The sequence below is a fragment of the Leopardus geoffroyi genome, chromosome D4 (assembly GCF_018350155.1).
Source record: "Leopardus geoffroyi isolate Oge1 chromosome D4, O.geoffroyi_Oge1_pat1.0, whole genome shotgun sequence".
NCBI classification, from domain to species: Eukaryota; Metazoa; Chordata; class Mammalia; order Carnivora; family Felidae; genus Leopardus; species Leopardus geoffroyi.
The window spans coordinates 6,101,977-6,121,289 of NC_059342.1; the positions used below are offsets into that span (position 1 = coordinate 6,101,977).

The 19,313-nt window shown below is 44.5% G+C and overlaps 1 protein-coding gene across 6 annotated transcripts in view; it reads right to left on the reverse strand.

Annotated features, from left to right (window-relative positions):
• Positions 1-19,313, reverse strand: part of RIC1 (RIC1 homolog, RAB6A GEF complex partner 1) — a 175,251-nt gene that overhangs the window by 27,533 nt on the left and 128,405 nt on the right. For 3 of the 6 annotated variants that reach the window (XM_045468544.1, XM_045468543.1, XM_045468545.1), the window contains 9 exons: positions 15,747-15,863; positions 14,553-15,281; positions 12,145-12,303; positions 11,920-12,056; positions 10,014-10,300; positions 8,391-8,579; positions 5,956-6,133; positions 5,622-5,810; positions 1,532-4,156 (listed from right to left, as the gene is read on the reverse strand). In XM_045468544.1, coding sequence (XP_045324500.1) covers positions 3,868-4,156; positions 5,622-5,810; positions 5,956-6,133; positions 8,391-8,579; positions 10,014-10,300; positions 11,920-12,056; positions 12,145-12,303; positions 14,553-15,281; positions 15,747-15,863 — 2,274 coding nt within the window. In that variant the 3' untranslated portion in view covers positions 1,532-3,867. Of the gene's footprint in view, positions 1-1,531; positions 4,157-5,621; positions 5,811-5,955; positions 6,134-8,390; positions 8,580-10,013; positions 10,301-11,919; positions 12,057-12,144; positions 12,304-14,552; positions 15,282-15,746; positions 15,864-19,313 lie in introns of those variants that run through there. The other 3 variants (XR_006710081.1, XR_006710080.1, XR_006710079.1) reach the window with 2 other exon arrangements.

A 19,313-nucleotide genomic window follows, 5' to 3' on the forward strand; every position in this document is an offset into this window, starting at 1 on the left:
ATATGGAAGTGCAACGACCCATAATAGTTCAAACAGTCTTGAAAAACAAACTTTTAAGAGTCCCATATTCAAAACTTCCTACAAAGTAGGGACGGTAATCAAGACAGTGTGAACACATATCAATATAGTAATACAACTGACCGTCCAGAAATAAGTCCCATGTGTTTATAGTCAAATGATTTTTGGCAATTCAGTGGGAAAAACTTATTTAAATGGTGCTGGGACAACTGAATATCCTCCTATAAAAGAACCAAGTTCGATCCCTCACTTTATACCACACACAAAAAATTAACTCAAAATGGGTCAAAGATCTAAATGTAGGAGGTAAAACTGTAAATAAAATTTAAAAAACCAAAACAACAACAAAACTCTAAGACGAAAACATAGGCACAGATCTCCATTACTTTGTGTCAGGCAGTGGTTTCCCAAAGCACAAGCAACCAAAGAAAAAGTTGAGACTTCACCAAAATGAACAACTTTCATGCTTCAAAGGACAGTGTCATGAAAGTGACAAGGTAAGCCTTTAGAATGCGAAAAATACTTGCAAGTCATATCTGATCAAGGTCTAGGATCCGGAATGCATGAGGAACTCTTGCAAAGCAACAAAAAGATAAATGACCCAACTGTGAAATTGGCTAATAGCCACATGACGAGCCACCAGCCACCACGAACATGCACGTCTACGTCGTAATGACACACCGCTTCCCACACAACTCGGATGGCTCAACCAAAGATACAACAAGTGATGATGGGAGAAACTGGAACCCACCTCCCCTGCCAGTGCAATGTAAAAAAATGGCACGGGCACTCTGGAATGTGGTTAAGATTTCCTCAGAGCATTAAAACCGGTTATGTGACCAAGCATTTTCACTCCCAGGGAAAACTGAAAACATACATCCACTTGGAAACCTCTATGTGAGCGTTCACAGTAGCCTCATTCGTGATACTCACAAAGTGGTAACCACCCAGATACCTCAACTGACGAATGGACAGATAACACTAGATGCATGAAGTGTAACACTATTCAGCCTTAAAAAGGGATGAAGTCACGGATATGTGAAGATGGACCTTGAAAACATCCTGCAAAGTGAAAGAAGCCACAGAGAAAAAGCCGCATATTCTATGACTGCATATATACCAAATGTCTTCACAAGAGGGAAATTGATAGAAACAAAGATTTAGGAAAACAGGGAAGTCAGAATCCCCTTTAATCCCACCTACTAGAGGCAGGTGGCCTCTACATTTACGCAATTTTGTTTCATGGAAGTCCTTTTTATTACATTTTGGACGTTTTCCATGTCCTCAACATGGATTTCTCTTCCAAACTTCTGCGGTCAGACATACAGGATGCTGCCAACTCTTGATGCTCCTATCCTAAATGATTCTGCATATAAATTTTTAACCTGTCTTGATTTGTAGTTACTTCATAAGGAAAACTTTATGGGGCGGAATTACGTAATGAAAAGAATATTTCCGTGGCTTTTAATAAATACACATTTTGCTGTCAGCCTGAGTGATGAACACACACAAGTGCGTGTAATGGTTTTATTGCCCTTTACCAAATAAAAAAAAGTACACATTACAGAAGTAGCAGCAACTTTAATTACAAGCAAACGTTGACTCTACCCCCACCCAAATGACTTCTTGTTTTGGTATCAGCAAATAATTCAAACTTCAAATAGTTCTACTGAATACTGAAATTCATTGGTTAAAATTATGGCTTAAACATTGACATGTGAACCAAACAAGGCAAAATAAAAATATGCATTAAAAAAAAAAAAGTGAAGTCTATTACAAATTACCAAGAGAAGATTTCTGTAAACCTCCCAATTGTTCCGCCTTAGGGCCGTCCATTTCCTATTACATGGAAAAGCAAGTCTAGGAGACCAGATTCATTGGTGGTGTTCCCCACAGGAGTACAGTTCACTTACTGGTGCCCTGCTTGTAAGAGTGCAGGACGGACCCAGCAGCACATTCAGAGATTTGAGAGGATCACAGCTGTTTACAATGAATCATTTTTATTGACCGCATACTCACACCAAACACAAAAATAATGCTAGTTCTCCTCCTAATGGACTAGGACAGGAGAAGAAATTTCAGGTTGGTTTCTTGCTGGGCTGCATGTACTCACATGGGAAACATTATTGTTCTATCCTAAGATTCAGGAAAGGTGGTTTAAAACAAAGGCTTAAATAAAGTAGCACCAGAAAGAGCAGGTACCATAATCACATATCCCACCCGTTCAGGAGTTTGGGGACGTGACGTTACTGCACTTGTAATGTAAAAAGTAAATGATAGTAAATTACCAAACTCAATAATTTAAAACACTCTGATGAACTTTGAACTAAGCAATTTCAAAATGCTTTTGAGTTTCCCTTCGAAGGAAACCTGGCCAGGACAACTGTATCCAGCCATTTACTTTAAAAAGCCAGGATAGAGGACCAAGTTTTATTTTTAAACTGTAATTGCACTATGAGAAAGGAGGCTGTTTTACATAGTGGTATGAATTTGGTCCACATCAAATACATCGTTATTACAAAAATAAACAAGTTTGTTTTTGTAAAAAATAACATTGCATTCCTTTGTTCAAATTGCACAGTACAAACAAGCTATCTAAATTAATACTGACAGAAGGTAACCGGAAGTACATACCGTGGATATGCGTTTAGTCTGAAGCAATTAGGATAGGAGTATGCAGGTAGGTTTTCATAATGTATGAAAACTAACATTTAAGTCCTATCTAGAAATACATAAAATATTTTAAAAGTTACAATGAAGAATGCATTGTTCACATAGTAATTTTTAGTAGCCGTGATAATACAGGATTCAGCAGTCTATTTACATGAAAGTCCCATTTTTATTCAATTTACAAAAGCAATAAATAAGAAACTACATTAATTTGCACAAAACCTGTTTGATTTCATGATCAGTGTGACCGTTTCCGTTACTGTATGACCAAGCCGATAAACCTGTTCTCTTCTCTGAAGACTGCTCAGATTTGGAAAGAAAAGCAAGTCTTGCTTGTCTCTCTTCCAAGAGTGAGAATAGCCATGCAGAATCCAGCATAAAACCTTACAGATTATAATATAAGCCCTAAAAATATGAACAGTGCCTCTGAGTATATTTACACAAGAGTATTCACAAAAAGATACAGTTCTCGGATACAAAATAGTTTAGTGGTATCTAACAGCATAATTGATAAGAACCCCCCCCCCCCACCCCACCCCAGACCTCTGCCCACACGGACTGGCAGGAATCAAGCTTGCTAAGAGAGCAGGCACACAGCTTCCATCAATTCAGGACTGGGACTGAATGGGCTACAAAAGGCCAAGGAGCACGACCCTGTCACAACAGCCACACGGTGTGCCATGGCAGGTGTCCATTCAGGAGGCCCAATGACGGAGCCCAGTGCTCTCCATCCGAAGGGGCACACAGGTAGCTCAAGTACCTGATGAGCTACAGCAAGCACCTTAGCATTTAAATTTAAAAAGCAGTCTGGACACACGCTGAACCAGAAAACACGTAAGAAGCTGTTAAGTAGTGAAAAAGTAGGCTCGTCTAGGGCAAAACAATCCCAAGGTTTAGGAGCTACCATTCTTTACGAATAAAATCAAAATATTCTCATGTACAACTGTACAGTGCTCTTTATTACTTTCCACTGCAGCTTAAAAAATTTTATGAAAAATGATTTGATATCACATTTTTATGGAGTCAGATTTCTTAGAAGAGAAAGAGTTAAAGTTCAGTAATACCTTACCAGAGTCTCTGAGTTCTCTCCCTGGTTAAATCGTCCAGCTAGGCCAGTTTCCTCAGTTGCACATGCCGCTGCAAGTTAACACTGCCCGTGGTGATGGCACGCCGCTGCCGTTAGGACACAGAACAGTCGTAAGTCCCGTCTTGAAAGGATTCCTCCTCTTCTGCTCGGGCTGCGTCCTCCTCGTTCCTGCCGACCAGACCGCTGCCTCCGACCTCGCCCTGGGGGAGGCTTCCATGGCCCGAGGGGCCCCGGCTTTCCTCTGCCCGGGGCCCAGTGTGTTCAGGAGTCTTACCCGCAGTTATTGGCTGGAAGGCTTCAGGCTGGACCTGCTCCTCTGTCAGCTCACTGAACTTCTGTACTTGTGGCTTAATGATGTTTAAGAATGGCTTATATCCAGGACTAGGTAGAGAGAAAAGAAAATTAGCTCTCTACTGCCACATTGGAAATGCTCCATGGAATGTTCTGGATAAACTCCTAAATGCTGAAACTGAGGTCAATGCTAGATGTTGCGTGGAGGGGAAGGAGGCACAGGGTAGGAAATGATGCCGCCCCCCTTGGGTGTCCTGGCCAGCACGGGGGGGGGGGGGGGGCGCAGCCTTTAGTGTGTGTGTCTTACAGCTCTGAGCTCGAGGAGCAAGGACTAACATTCTCCAGTAGTAGCATAATTCAAAAATCCTATTCCACAGGGCGCCTGGGTGGCTCAGTGGGTTAAGCATCTGACTCTTGGTTTAGGCTCAGGTCATGATCTCACGGTTGGGGAGTTCAAGCTCCACATGGGGCTCTGTCCTGGCAGTGTGAAGCCTGCTTGGGATTCATTCTCTCTCTCTGTCTCCCCCACTTGGGCTCACTCCCTCTCAAAATAAAAAACAAACTTAAAAAAAAAAATCCTATTCCACAGTGTAAGGACCAACAGAGTTTCAGACTTGAAAAAGAACCTTCACAGGGTACATCTAATCTTAGTGAACTTGGCAACTAAGAAAGAAACTAGCTCCAAGTAAGGGAAACCCCAAACCCACACCTAGCTGGTTATAAAGGACTAGAAGCCAAAGCTCTTAGCTTCTAACCACTAACTCTTAACTTGGGCTTGCTGGTCACTGCTATGGACTGTTAAATGCACACACTCCTCTTTTCAGCAGATGCTTAGAGGTTATTACCTGCAGTTCTACAGAACTACAGTTCTGCAGAACCACAGATCTCATGTTCGAGCCTAACTCTGAGACCACCTGTGCCATGCCGCTCTGCACTCACACACATGGCTGGGTAGAGAATGGTGACTACAGAAAACCGCTTGAGAAGTGAACGTGTGGGGGCACCTGGGTGGCTCAGTCCGTTAAGGGTCTGACTTCGGCTCAGATCATGATCTCACAGCTCATGGGTTCCAGCCCTGCATCAGGCTGTCAGCACAGAGCCTAGAGCCTGCTTTGAAGTCTCCGTCTCTCCCTCTCTCTGGCCCTCCCCTGCTTACACTCTCTCTCCCTCCCTCTCAAAATTAACTAAGGGGTACCTGGGTGGCTCAGTCGGTTAAGCATCCGACTTCGGCTCAGGTCATGATCTCATGGTTCGTGGGTTCGAGCCCCGTGTCGGGCTCTGTGCTGACAGCTCAGAGCCTGGAGCTTGCTTCGGATTCTGTGTACAGAATCTCTCCCTCTGTCTCCCTCTCTCTCTGTCCCTCCCTGGGCGCGTTCTCTCTCTCAACGTAAATACACATAAAAAAAAGTGAACAGAAATGAATGTGTGAAAGCACTTTTATTTCTACCAACCTAAAAATCTCCAAATAAATGCAGCAGAACTAAACCTTACTCGGAAGGGGCAGGGCCCACCCCAGGACAGCAGAGGTAACAAGCCTAAGGAGCCCCACACTTACCAATCCGTAGAGGCCCATCGGTCTACCGCATGTAGCCCTGTCTTTATGTTCTGTAACATCTCTCCATCCACCTCCGAAGACTGGATGAGCAGCAGGATCTGGCTGATTACTGAGGATTCTCGGAGAATCAGGCCTATGACGATGCACCAGTCTAGACACCCTGCCTCCATGAACATGTGCAGCAAGTACCTATGCATGAGAAGAAACACAAAGATCGACACTAAGAAGCTGCAGATGGAGACGGGAATCGTCATCAGGAACGGAGCCCCTGTACGCTATATGCGCAAACACGCTGAGTAGGCGTTCTGGGCTTCTGAAAAACTGAGAAACTCACCGAAGCTGGACCTGGGATTTATGAGGCCCCTTACTGGCCAACTCCATGGAGATGTGCTCCAGCTCCGACTGAGTTAAGCTGAGTGTGGAGAAGTTTTCATCCACCATTGTCCAGTCTCCGTCCACCATGGAGCTACTTTCCGTCAAATCTGTGGCTGAACCAATACTGCATTCATCACCTGATGAGAAAGGACTGAAAGTTACGAACTAGCTTCATGAAGAAAATGTTCAATGTGAAGTATTAGCAGTTCCTCACATGTGGATTTCTGCTCGGAATTCTCAAAGCCAAACATTAAATCCACTGCTAAAACTCCCATGTTATGTTAACAGTAGTAGATACTTAAAAAAAAAAAAAAAAATTCATTAGAGAGAGACCCAGGCACAGAGAAACACAACCGCCACCTGTGAAGTAGTCTTGCCTGCCTCCAAAACCAATCGAGCCAGAATCTGATCGGTCTTTAGATACAATTATTAATTTACAAAAAATACAGAGGAGAGGGTCGAGCAATGAAGAAGCAATCACCAAAGTCCACATTTTGAGAAAATCCACAGAAGCAAGTTTCGTCAATGAAAATACTGCAAAGGGTTAAAAAAAAAAAAAAGGATGGGGAGACAACAATCAGTTTTTAAAGAGTTGAAAACTTAATCACAATGTCTGACCCTCTCACCTGGATCTTGGTCCTAACCGTAAAAATCTTTCTGACATTAGGAAACAACTGGAATTTAAATACTTACTGGACATTTGATGATTTTAAGGAATTACTGTTAAATTGTAAGAGGAATGATAATGGCATTATGGGTTTGTATTTTTAAAGATTCCTTTTAAAGGTACATACTGAAATATTCAAAGATAAAAAATGGCACGTCTTGGATTTGATTCAATAATACAGGAAAGGGAAAGTGGATCAAACAAATCTGGTCATGAATTAATAACAGAAGCTGGGTAACAGACACATGGCAGTGGGGAGGCAAAGGTTCCATTATACTATTATCTCTAATTTTTAAATTTGAAATGATCTCTTTAAAAACTTTTCTTAAAAAAGCAGTGACACTACCTCATGTCCCCATTTTAAAAAAAGGCCCAGAAAATAAAATCGTTGGCAAGGATGTCAAGAAATTGGAATGCTTTAAAAAAGCAAGCAAGCAAGCAAGCAAGCAAGCAAGCAAGCATTGGTAGACAAAAAAATTGGAATGCTTTGTCAATGCTGGCAGGTCGACAGTTGCTCAAAAGCTCAAGAGTAGTAACCCTGTGACCTGGCACCCCACTCTGGCCCAGAAGAACTGAGAGCCGTATCTTGAAGAGCCAGTGCACGCTCAACGTCCGCTGCGGCCTTGTTCACAGGAACCATGAAGTCAGAGCAGCCCCGTGCCCAGCACAGGGTAGATGGACGGATAAACAGGGTGTGGTGGTCTACACAAGCTGCCACAGGGGTGAACTCAGAATGTCAGACAAAGTGCACTAAGCCTGAGTCACAGAAACACAGAAACTGTACGATTCCACTCACAAGAGGCATCTAAAGTAGTCAGATTCCTAGAGACACCACAGTGGCCGCTGCCAGCACCGGGGAGGGGTCACTGGGGACACATGTTAGCCGGGAAGAGCGAGCGAGCTCTGGAGGTTGGCTGCACAACCATGTGAAAGTACCCGACGCTACTGAAGTTTACACATGAAAACGGTGGAGACGGAACATACTGTGTGTATCTTCCACAATTTAAACAAAAGGAACGGCAGCAACAAGCTTCTCCACAAAAGCAGGTTCATGAAACAGTGAGGACAGACTGAAAATCAAACACCGGGCAAATGCTTGGCCATTAAGAAAACCGCCAACACTCAGACCACCTCCTACTCACACACCCCTGTAACTCTAAACCCAACAACGTGAGTCATTTTAAAACTTCTTCAACTTTCGACCCCGCCCCCCCTCCCAGTATGGATGCCTGCACTCAGTTTCTGGTGAAGGGCCAGATTATTAGGCTATGAAGACTAGGAGGAAAAATTAACGCTATAACATTAACACTCACAAGAGAACAAGAAAATTTCCACAAATTTTATCAGTAAAATAAAAATTAGAAGATAACTGACTACAATTCTGTATGACCCATGGCTACTTATGACAAGAATGGTATTCCTTACATGAGCGTAACAGTCTGCTTACTTCAAGTTCAAGCTTAGTGTTTGTTTCATCAAAATCAAGTGCCAAGTTTCATGTTATCAGCGCTAACCTGGAATGACAGTTTACCTGCGTTATCCATCTAAAATACAGCAAAGGATAGTTAAGGCCAGTGGGCCTTGTTCTAGTAACTATCCCCTCTCTAGCAGATTCTCATGACTGACCCTCAAGGACCTATAATGAAGGAGTAAGGCTCTATTTTGGGCCCTAAAGCACAAAAACCTTCCCAGGAAAGTGAAGAGCTGAGACTTAAAATGACATGTACCTTTAGTAGATAAAGGTGACAGGAAGGCGTCTTGCATTTGTGGTCCATGGGATGAGGCCGTGTCTATCTCATGGTGGGCGGGGCCGATGCTGCCGAGCCAGCTCTGACTTCGCTGTACAGTAGAGACCCCAGCGTCCATCTCGAGGTTTAGAAAAGGGTCCGCTGACTGAGACTTCAGCAGCTGCTCTCCTGCCGCAAGGCAGGCCCCAAAACGAGAAAGTGGCAATTCGAGATGCACGCAGTAACATTTCCAATTGAGTTATTTCAGCTTCTCTTCCCCCCTACTCCCAAACACTGAAAGGTCAAAGCTAATTACTGTCCTACACTCATCACCCCCATGAACCTGGGACGGGGACCAAAGGGACGGATTGACTAGGTAATGCCGTCTGACAGTCTCCCTCACTGCAGCTCTTACCAGCACTAAACAGGATTTATTCTGTTCATCTCTTAAGTGATTTTCCTTGGTTCTTAAAATGAGATGAAGTTTCCAAATGCCTTAATAAAAGGTTTTTGTTTGGATTTTCATAAGTAATAATGATTTAGAACAGGTTTCTTTAAAAGACCTGAACTCCAGGGGCGCCTGGGTGGCGCAGTCGGTTAAGCGTCCGACTTCAGCCAGGTCACGATCTCGCGGTCCGTGAGTTCGAGCCCCGCGTCGGGCTCTGGGCTGATGGCTCGGAGCCTGGAGCCTGTTTCCGATTCTGTGTCTCCCTCTCTCTCTGCCCCTCCCCCGTTCATGCTCTGTCTCTCTCTGTCCCAAAAATAAATAAACGTTGAAAAAAAAAAAAACAAAAAAAACTTAAAAGACCTGAACTCCTGCTTCAGATTCTGGGTCTCTCTCTCTCTCTCTCTCTCTGCCCCTCCCCTGCTTGCACTCACTCACTCTCTCAAAAATAAATAAAACAGTAAAAAAATAAAATAAAAATTAAAAAAAGGGGGGGCACCTGGGTGGCTCAGTCAGTTAAGCGTCTGACTTCGGCTCAGGTCATGATCTCGCAGTTCGGGATTTCGAGCCCCACCTCAGGCTCTGTGCTCACAGCTCAGAGCCTAGAGCCTGCTTCAGATTCTGTGCCTCCTTGTCTCTCTCTGCCCCTCCCCAACTCGCGTGTGTGCACACGCACTTTTTTTCTTCTCTCCCTCCCTCAAAAATAAACATACATTATCTTTTAATTTTTCTTTCACCAAAACAGTTCCACTTTGTCTTCCCCTAGATTAGACAACAGCCCAAGTCCTCAAAGATGCATTTTTACCACTTCTCTGGAACGTCCTACCAGATAAATCACAATTCAGCTTTTCAGGTCCGTGACTAACCCATTCCATAACTTCCCACAATAAGGTAAGTGTGGTAGCAGTTATATTCAGCCAGTTTTCAACTTGTTGATAATCTGTTAACAGTGGCTGGATTTACAAATTAAACTTCAAGGTCACAAGACATAGAGACCTAGTTCTACTTTATTTACATCCCTGGTCAAATGGTGGATGTTCCAATGATGTGCAAAAAGTTGGTTTTATCTGTTCCTGAGTTTAGGAATGAAAAGACTTCCGAGAATATCGACTAAACAAAATGTCCAAATACTTGCAGTGAAATACAACTCTTGTCCAAGTGACACGAGCTTGTGTTACCTGCTCGGTATTTTCCATTCTTGAAAGGAGAGCTGACAGAAGAGGCTGGGGTGATGGGAAGTGGCCACAGGAAGTCTTTGTGGAGTCTCTTCAGGGCCAGCACAAAGTTGTCCACCCGCGCGGCTCGGGTGCGCTCCTTGCACAGCCAACTGATGAGTTCAAAGCCCAGCTGGGCTGCAAAGCAGCCGAGGTCCTTCAGCCGAACTTCTTCTAAGAGACGCCGGGCGTGTCTCCAGAGCATCATATCAATGTACATGTTCTCAGCACAGTCACTGTCTCTGCTCCATCTGTAAGTGGGAAGACGAGAAACCTGCAGAAAAACCATCCCTGGAGGGCTCCGCGTAGTTCTATGCGGTAGGAACGATCATGCGGAGAGGGAGGGAAGGGATCCAGATCTAAGTGACTGACTGAGGATAAAGGACCACGGCTTTCCTCCACGTGATACAAGCTGCCGAACGTACGTGGAACACAGCAGACTTTTAAAACATACTTGTAGAATGAAGTATGGAATGGGAAAAAGAGGAGACAGACACAGCCAAACCAGGAGGAGGGTGGTGACTGGTTGAAGGAAAGAAAGAGAGCAAATAATGCTGTAGTCGAAGAGACCAATGAAAAGAGGCAAGGAGATCAGACCAAAGAAACTGAGGAGACGCAAGGCGCCATGAAGTCTCTCCAGGGGAATGGGAGATAAGCAGACACATAAACATACAACCGATGTTTAAAACTTTGCAGCTTGGCTGTATGCAGTTCTACTCACATGGGCTGATGTGGGATGATCGGTTTGGTAACTGGGTAATGTGGTATCTTCACGAGAGGCAGCACTGGAAGACTCTAGATTCAGATCTGGGCTCTACCTCTCAGTTAGTTGTGTGAACACAACCTAGTTTACAGTCTGGGCCTCTGTTTCTTCACCTCTACAACGTGTGTTAGCAACAGTGTCCACCCTTACAGGTTGTAAGGATGAAAAGACATACGCACGTAAATGCTTAGAACCAGGCACATACTGAGCACTTAATATGTATTAGCCAGTAATTATGTTCAGGGTATGGCTGAGAAGCTGCTGTTCACCTGGCAACTGTTTAGAGTATCCCGTGGTTGCATTTTACTTGGACATAGCCCATGACTGTGTGTGTATATGTTGGGAGTAAGGGTGGCATAAATGGCCGTGATAGGAAAAAGTAGTAAAATATCATGATAAAAAATGTTCAGCCAGTTCTCACTACGTGTCAGGCACTGTAGTAACCATAAAAACAATATAAAAGAAAAGACTAGGGAAGAGAAAAGAGCCGAGAATGTGGAACAACAGAGGAAGGAACACAGGCACCTCCTCACAAACCAGAGGAAATTCTATTTTATAACGTTCAGTGTGAGTTCACAGTTACCTCTCAGGAGACAGTAACCCATCTCTGTGTGATGTAGGTTTCTGTCTTCAGGATACACTTCCCCTTGGCTCTCCCACTGTTTAATGACTTCTCCAATCAAAAGAGTCACAGGAGAGTCAAGTAAATTGGGACTAAATTTTTATTTTTTCAGCATGAGGTACAGTCGGAAAGAAAGGTAAAAGTATTGACTGTAAGAAGGCTTTCTGACTATGTGCAGATTTAATTACCTTCCTTTTTATTCTGGTCCTCTATTATCAGGGTAATTGAAAGTTGCCTGCATTCAGAATGGGGACACAGGACCTCCTCTAGGACAAGGAATAGAAACTGTACAGAAAGTAATGAAGTGAAATATGGCGGAAGGAAGAAGGGAGGCCTTCTGTGTGGTCTTCAAGCCTTTCACAAATGGAAGAAGGAACTGCATTTGGATCAAACAGTTGTTTTCATAAGATCCAATTTACAAACGCCCTGAAATGCAATGTGCCACAGAATGCCCTAACAGCAGTGACAGCTCATTATTCTTTTACCTTTTCCCAGAAGGGCCGGATGGCATACTCAGTGTTTTCTGTAAGCTGAATTTACTAGCAGGAACATTCTCAGCTGACTGGGACAAACTGATGCTTCGATTCCTGAAGAACTCAAATCCACCACTTGAACTGGGTTCCTGTGATCATACACGATGTGCAGTGCAGTTAGAGAAAGGTGCCATGGAGGTGTGTGGTCTAGAGAAGCTGTGCAATTCTGCAACCGACCTGAGCTGTAGGTGTGGATGGAGGGGTCTCAGATTCTCCAGAGCCAATGGCTTTAAGGAATCGAATCATGTGTCGACATAGGTCCCACTTGCCTTGTTCCAGGGCTGTGTTGAACAGAAGGGTAGCATGTTGCCTACTTACTGCCGGAACTTCCATATTCTACAAAAACAACCAAAGACAAGCATTCCTTTTGTACGGCAAATTATTTGGGAAGTATGAGCAACTCTTCATCTCCACCGTTTCTGAACCAGAGAAGGAATGCAGCCACAATGCTGTAGGGGAATGTTTAACAGTAACAAGAAAGGGACCAATATAAAGGACGATGCAGGGAAAAGCGAGGCAAGCACTCGGCTGGTGTACTATAAATATGATGTTCTAAACTCCCGCTATATTCCAGATACCTCACATAAACCTGACCCACATCCTCTCTTCCCTGGTTCCTACTGACTCCGCAAAGTACTTACACCATTCCTATCTTACGGATGAGGAAACAGGGTTTAGGAACTTAACGACCAGCCGAAAAGCAACAATACAAATCTAGGTTTGCCTGACTCCAAAAAGCTCAGGTCCACCTCTTGTGGCAGGTTGTGGAGGATGTGACAAAAGTGCTCGTGGCTCTGGGCAACAGTCTGTAGTTCTGCGGCACAGTGGGCCTCAGTAATTCTTTCACAGGTGTAACCTCACCGCCTACCTTGGCCTTCAGGGAAAGGCTAATCTGACTGTAATTATTATCTGACAACCCACAAAAATGCTGGAACTGGGAGAGAAAAAGTTTCCAATTCCATTGTTCGGGAGGTCACTGAAAGTCTAAGGGGTCTGATCTAAAACAAAAGACAGCTGCATCTATTTTGTTTCTCTTTTTAACATTCTGTGGCTTTTTTTAGGCTAGCCAAGGAATCAGAGAATTTAAGGGCCATCCAGCTTCCGCCAGACTGTTTCCTCTGGTTCCGACCAGTGCTCGTGAAGTAAATAAGCACACAAGAAATGCGCTCCAGGCGAGTTTAAAACAAGTTCATGATTAGCTTCTCAGATCGATGAAAGTGCAGCCTGTCAAATGCGTATGACACTGACACGAACAACAAGTACGAAGCCCTTTTGTCAAACACACAGTGGAACCAATTTTCAGGAGTCTCAAAGAAGTCCCTCATTTGAGAAGAACCGTGTGCTGCGAGGGTAATTACTGTGGCCGGCCCGAGTCTTCTCAGCTTGCTCTGGGGAGCCCAACACAGGTGCTCTGCCAGGACCCACACTGCAGCCACAGTCCCGCTCAGCAATTCCGCATGCGAGGAAACACGATGAGCCTGCAGGAGGCTCAAAGAGCTCCAATTAGCCGATACTAGCCCAAACCTGCTAATATTTTTTTTTTTTTAAATGTTTATTTATTTTTGAGACAGAGAGAGACAGAGCATGAACGGGGGAGGGTCAGAGAGAGGGAGACACAGAATCTGAAACAGGCTCCAGGCTCTGAGCTGTCAGCACAGAGCCCGACGCGGGGCTCAAACTCACGGACCGCGAGATCATGACCTGAGCCGAAGTCGGCCGCCCAACCGACTGAGCCACCCAGGCGCCCCAAACCTGCTAATATTAAAGATAACTCCTTATTGTTACGTTTCCTATGTAACAGATGTTGTTGTATGTATCATACTATATATATGTAGTATATACTACTACATTGTCTATATAATAATATACAATATTATTCAAAATAATACCATAAACTCAATCGGTTTCAGGCCTACTTATGGACAAACAGGAGTTTTTAAAAATCTTGCAGGGGCACCTGGGTGGCTCAGTTGGTTAAGCATCCGGCTCTTGGTTTCGGCTCAGGTCGTGATCTCACAATTTGTGGGTTCAAGCTCCGAGTGGGGCTCTGTGCTGGCAGCACAGATCCAGCTCGGGATTCTCTCTCTCCCTCTCTCTCTGCCCCACTTCTGCCTGCACTCTCTCAAAATAAAGAAACTTAAAAAAAAATCCTTGAAGCATTACTTCATGATACTCAAAAAAGTTTTCTGGGGCGCCTGGGTGGCTCAGTTGGTTAAGTGTCTGACTTTGGCTCAGGTCATGACCTCACAGTCTGCGAGTTCGAGCCCTGCATCAGGCTCTGTGCCAACAGCTCGGAGCCTGGAGCCTGCTTCAGATTCCACGTCTCCCTCTCTCTCTGCCCCTCCTCTGCTCGCGCTGCTCTCTCTCAAAAATAAAATAAAAACATTAAAAAAAAATTCAAAAAAGTTTTCTGACATCATTTGATAAGATTAAGTTCTTCAAAAAGAAGATATAAAATGAACAGAGAACCAGACTGTGTCAGTCCCTTTAACACAAACACAGTGTCGACACAGGATATTTCTTTTTTCTCTCTCCTGAGTTTAAGCTCATTAAGTCTTGTACCTTTATGAGAAGAGAAGTGTTACCTGTAAGATAATAAGGTAAGAGGCAGCTGTGTCCAAGTCCTGAGCCATCAAGCATTCCTCAAACAAGTCCTTGGGGTTTCCAACGGCTGCAAAAAGGTAATTCCACAGGGCATATTCAGTCTTCCTGGCACAATGAACAACCGTCTGCAGGAAGAGGGGGAACTCGGTGATGAATTTTGCCACAGTGGGAAGCAGAGGGTCGGGAATGGGTTCCCGTGAGGTAGCTTCTTCCTCCAGCACTTCGTGGAGCATGAGCTCCAGCACGTGAGGGAAGTAAGGTAATGCAGCACAGGACTGGGCCAAGAGCAAGGCCTGCTCCCCAAGGTTCCTGACCAGCAGCTGACGCAGAATGTGGTGGAGGTAGATCTGGGAGGTCCTCTCCACGACACAGTAAGGGAAGAGCACCTCCAGCTGTTCCCGAGCACTGTTGCGCGTGTACAAAGAATCATAGAGCAAAGTGTCATTGACAGCACCAAGGACTAACGCGTCTTCAAACAGAACAGCCAGGGGGTAAATATTGATGTGGAAAGGCAGCATGATCCGCTGGGACAAGAAGGAATGGGGCTTGCGGTGATCCCTGGGGAAGAGAGGGAGCCAAACTTTCATCCCTGCACCTCCACAGCTCAGCCACAGGGCCTCCAGAAGGTGACGCTTTTGTTTATTTGCTCGGCACGTGGTCCAGACATTTTCAACGGACTGGGCCAGTACAACGGGAGGACAGAATGGCAGCTGCAAAAGCAAAGACCAGAATCAATCGTCTTCCTACTAAATCTGCACATTCTGAAGTTCCTAGGTGCCAGTTTCTGAAGTCTTTCAAAATGACAGCACAACTTCTTTTGGGAAAATTAGGGGACTCTATTTAGAATTAGAGTTAATGAGGGTACCTTCCTTCCTTTCAAAGTATGTGTATTTAAATCCAAAAACAAGACAAAACCCAAAGACCCCACAAACTTCATCAATTTATCCTACTTTCCCATTAGAATTAGCAAATAATAATGCCTAAGCGTTACCATCGGGAGCACAGAACATATAATTGTTGCAAAACGTTCTTATTTACCCTCCGCAAACAGTCTTCTACCTGGAAACTTAAAGGCTGATATTACACGTCTTCCAGTTTCCAAGTCACAAGACTATACTCTCCTCTTATTTTATCCCTTCATCCTTAATGTTCTAAATGACTTTCATTTTACTCACAAGCTTCCTTTGGTTAGGGTGACTGTCCTTCTCCCGGATCTGAGGCCCCGATCTGTCCCTCTGCATCATGATGAGCTGTCCTGCGAGATTTAGCATAATGCTCTCTGCATCGCGAGCCTGAAAGAAAAACTGAAGTCATGCTAATCCGTAGGTCTGCAGCATCCCCACCCCCCCAATCTATACGGTTTACAGGTGAAACCACCAACAGTGTTCACGGAGTGTGCACCGTGCACAGCAGTTCTGCTGGGCAATGTGGAGAACAGGCTGCTTTCTGGCCAGGGTATAACCGACCACACTGCAATTCAGGAAGAGTACAAATGAATGTAAAACTGAGGGCAGAGCTGAATTATCCTGATAAAATGAGGAGAATCTCACAGGCTCATAAATGTGAGAGACCTTTCAGTGACCTCGCTGGCACAGCCACAGAAGGCTTACAGGGGGAAACGGGCTTGAAGGGTGAGGAGGACACCCGGGAGAAAGGGAAGGGGCTGGTTCTCCAGATGAAGAACATCACGTGAATGACACAGAGACAGAACATTTCTTTTGGGAAAATGAGAACAATCTGACTAGATTAGGAATATTGTGGGAAAAACATAAAAGAGACCTTCAAGGAGGGCTTGGAAAGCCAGGTTTAAAAAAGAAGGCAGAAAATAAGCCACTACTTATGATTCTTAAGTAAGAGAGTTATTGAAAATTCTGAGTTATCCATCATCCAGGGGCACCTGGGCGGCTCAGTCGGTGAAGCATATGACTCTTGATTTCGACTCAGGTCATGATCTCACAGTTTGTGGGTTCAAGCCCTATGTTAGGCTCCGTGCTGACAGTGCAGAGCCTGCTTGGGATTCTCGCTGTCTCCCTCCCTCTCTGCCCCTCCCCTGCTCATATTCCCTCTTTCAAAATAAACGTAAAAAAATTCTGAGGTACTGGCAGACATCATGGGTGTTAACTTCAGGAGTGAATGAAACAGTGTGCTTTTCATTATGGAACATTTCAATCAAATCCTAAAGTAGGACTCCCCATTAAAAACCCTCTCACCTGGCTGAAGGTTGAAAAGCATTGTTTTACCGCGAAATCTCAGATATCAAGATGTTTTCACTTGTAAAGAGGAAGAGCATTTTAGTATTTTGATTTACCAAACCTCCCCCCCCCCCCCCCCCCGTCAAAAAAAACAAAAACAAAAACTCACAGACACCACAGATATGAAAGGCAGGAAAAGAAAGAACTGAATCAAAGAGGATTTCAGGCTGTCACACCTAGGGGAGGTGCCAGGTACCACTGACAAGTTACAAGGAGAAGGTAATAAGGAAGGGAAATGGAACGGTTTAATTTCATCGCTCGTTAAATAAACGTGAAAGAACCTGAAGACCTGCAAGTAAAAGTGCGGTCAGAGAGGAACGGAGTTCAGAGCAGCACGCCAGAACCACAGTGAGCTGGTGAAGTGAAGGAAGCGGACGAGCTTCCTCAAGCGAAGGATGCAGGACTGGAAAGCAGCCGGTGGCCAGAAGGGACAGAGGAGCACAGCGTGACACACACCAGAGAAGGGAAGAATTTTAGGAAGGAACGGGTGGGATTGCATCCCAGCTTGAGGCCGGCCGACAGGATGAATTTAAGCTGTCGTTATTATCTAGGGTCCAGTCAGAAAAACAGCACAGACACCCTACATATGCTATTGCAAAGCAGTTACTCCAAACGCTCTTTTGTACTGGCTTTCCGACACTACAGGGACTGTGTATAAGAAATGGCAAGACGGTCCAGGAGATTCATGGGTTTTGTCATTCGCTTTTTCTTCAGACTGTGTCCAGGTAGAAAATAAATGTAATAAGAACTGTTATTGGGACGCATAATTCAACTGGTTCAGCCGATTAAGCATCCGACTTCGGCTCAGGTCATGATCTTGCTACACTATTCATGGGTTCCAGCCCCACATCGGGCTCCGCTGACAGCTCAGAGCCTGGAGCCTGCTTCAGATTCTGTCTCCCTCTCTCTCCCTGCCCCTCCCCTGCTCTCTCTCTCAAAAATAAAAATAAAACACTTAAAAGAAAAGAAATGCTGTTACTTTACAAAAAAGTAGAAATTAAAAAAATAAAAAGACAGTATCTCCAAACAAGTGCTACAAAGACTGAGAACTTCACTTGGAAAGAAGTTGTGGTTCTCAATTTAGCACAGCAAGACATGAAAACTAAAAACTGGATTATCTTTCCATAACACATGAGAAACAACATATAACATGGAGGTAGGAGAAGGAAAAATGGAAATTAAAAGACGCGTGGCAACTGTAAGAGCTTGACCGCAGAGGACAAAGAAAAATGAAGACGCAGTCCAAAGAATCAGAACAGTGGGCCCAGGGACTGGCACAGAAAGTCCGTAACACTTCTTAGGAGAACCTACTGCAATTCACCACAACATGACTAATGTTCACAATGACCATTGTGGAGTGTTAAAATGGGCAAATTTCACTACAGTTTCTATTACCTCACTAAACAAATGCAACCACTTCTCTTAACTTCATTCGCGTCCATGCATTCAACATTTTCTATACTGCAATATGTAAGAACAGATGACTGCAACAGCACTTTCAAGCAATTTTAATAAGCTTTTCAGAAACTTAACATAAAAGCAGGGACTACATGTATCTCCCAAATGCCAAATTTGAAAGAATCAAATATACCATCCCTTACCCTAAAAACTCTCTGGCAGATGATTCTTCTTAGGAGTTTCAGAGACAAAGAGCCCCTCTCATAAGGGAGGCCATCTCACTGTTTTTAAACAGTTTTCGTTGTTGGGGTTTCTTTAATCTTTTTTTTTTTTTTCAACGTTTATTTATTTTTGGGACAGAGAGAGAGCATGAACGGGGGAGGGGCAGAGAGAGAGGGAGACACAGAATCGGAAACAGGCTCCAGGCTCTGAGCCATCAGCCCAGAGCCTGACGCGGGGCTCGAACTCACGGACCGCGAGATCGTGACCTGGCTGAAGTTGGACGCTTAACCGACTGCGCCACCCAGGCGCCCCGGTGTTTCTTTAATCTTTAATATTGAATCAAGACATGCCTTGCTGTAGCAATCTTGGTCTTTCCGTTGTGCAAGGAGTAATCAGTCTATTTCCTACTACATTTCAACTTCTTAATCTGCTCTTTACCACATTAGATCTCCTCCCTTTGTGAAAGGCCCTTTGTTAACTTTTTAAATTCCAATTAACATAGTGTTATATTAGTTTCAGGTGTACAGTATAGCGAATTCAACATTTCCATACATCACCAGGTGTTCATCACAAGTGCACTCCTTAATCCCTGTCATGTATTTCACCCATCCCCCACCTATCTCCCTTCTGGTGACCATCAGGTTTGTTCTCTACAGTTAAGGGTCTGCTTCTTGGGGGGTGCCTAGGTGGCTCAGTCGGTCGAGCGTCCAACTTCGGCTCAGGTCATGATCTCGCAGTTTGTGAGTTCAGGCCCTGCGTCGGGCTCTGTGCTGACAGCTCCGAGCCTGGAGCCTGCTTCAGATTCTGTGTCTCCCTGCCTCTGCGAGCCCTTCCCTGCTCATGCTCTGCCTTTCTCTGTCTCTCAAAAAT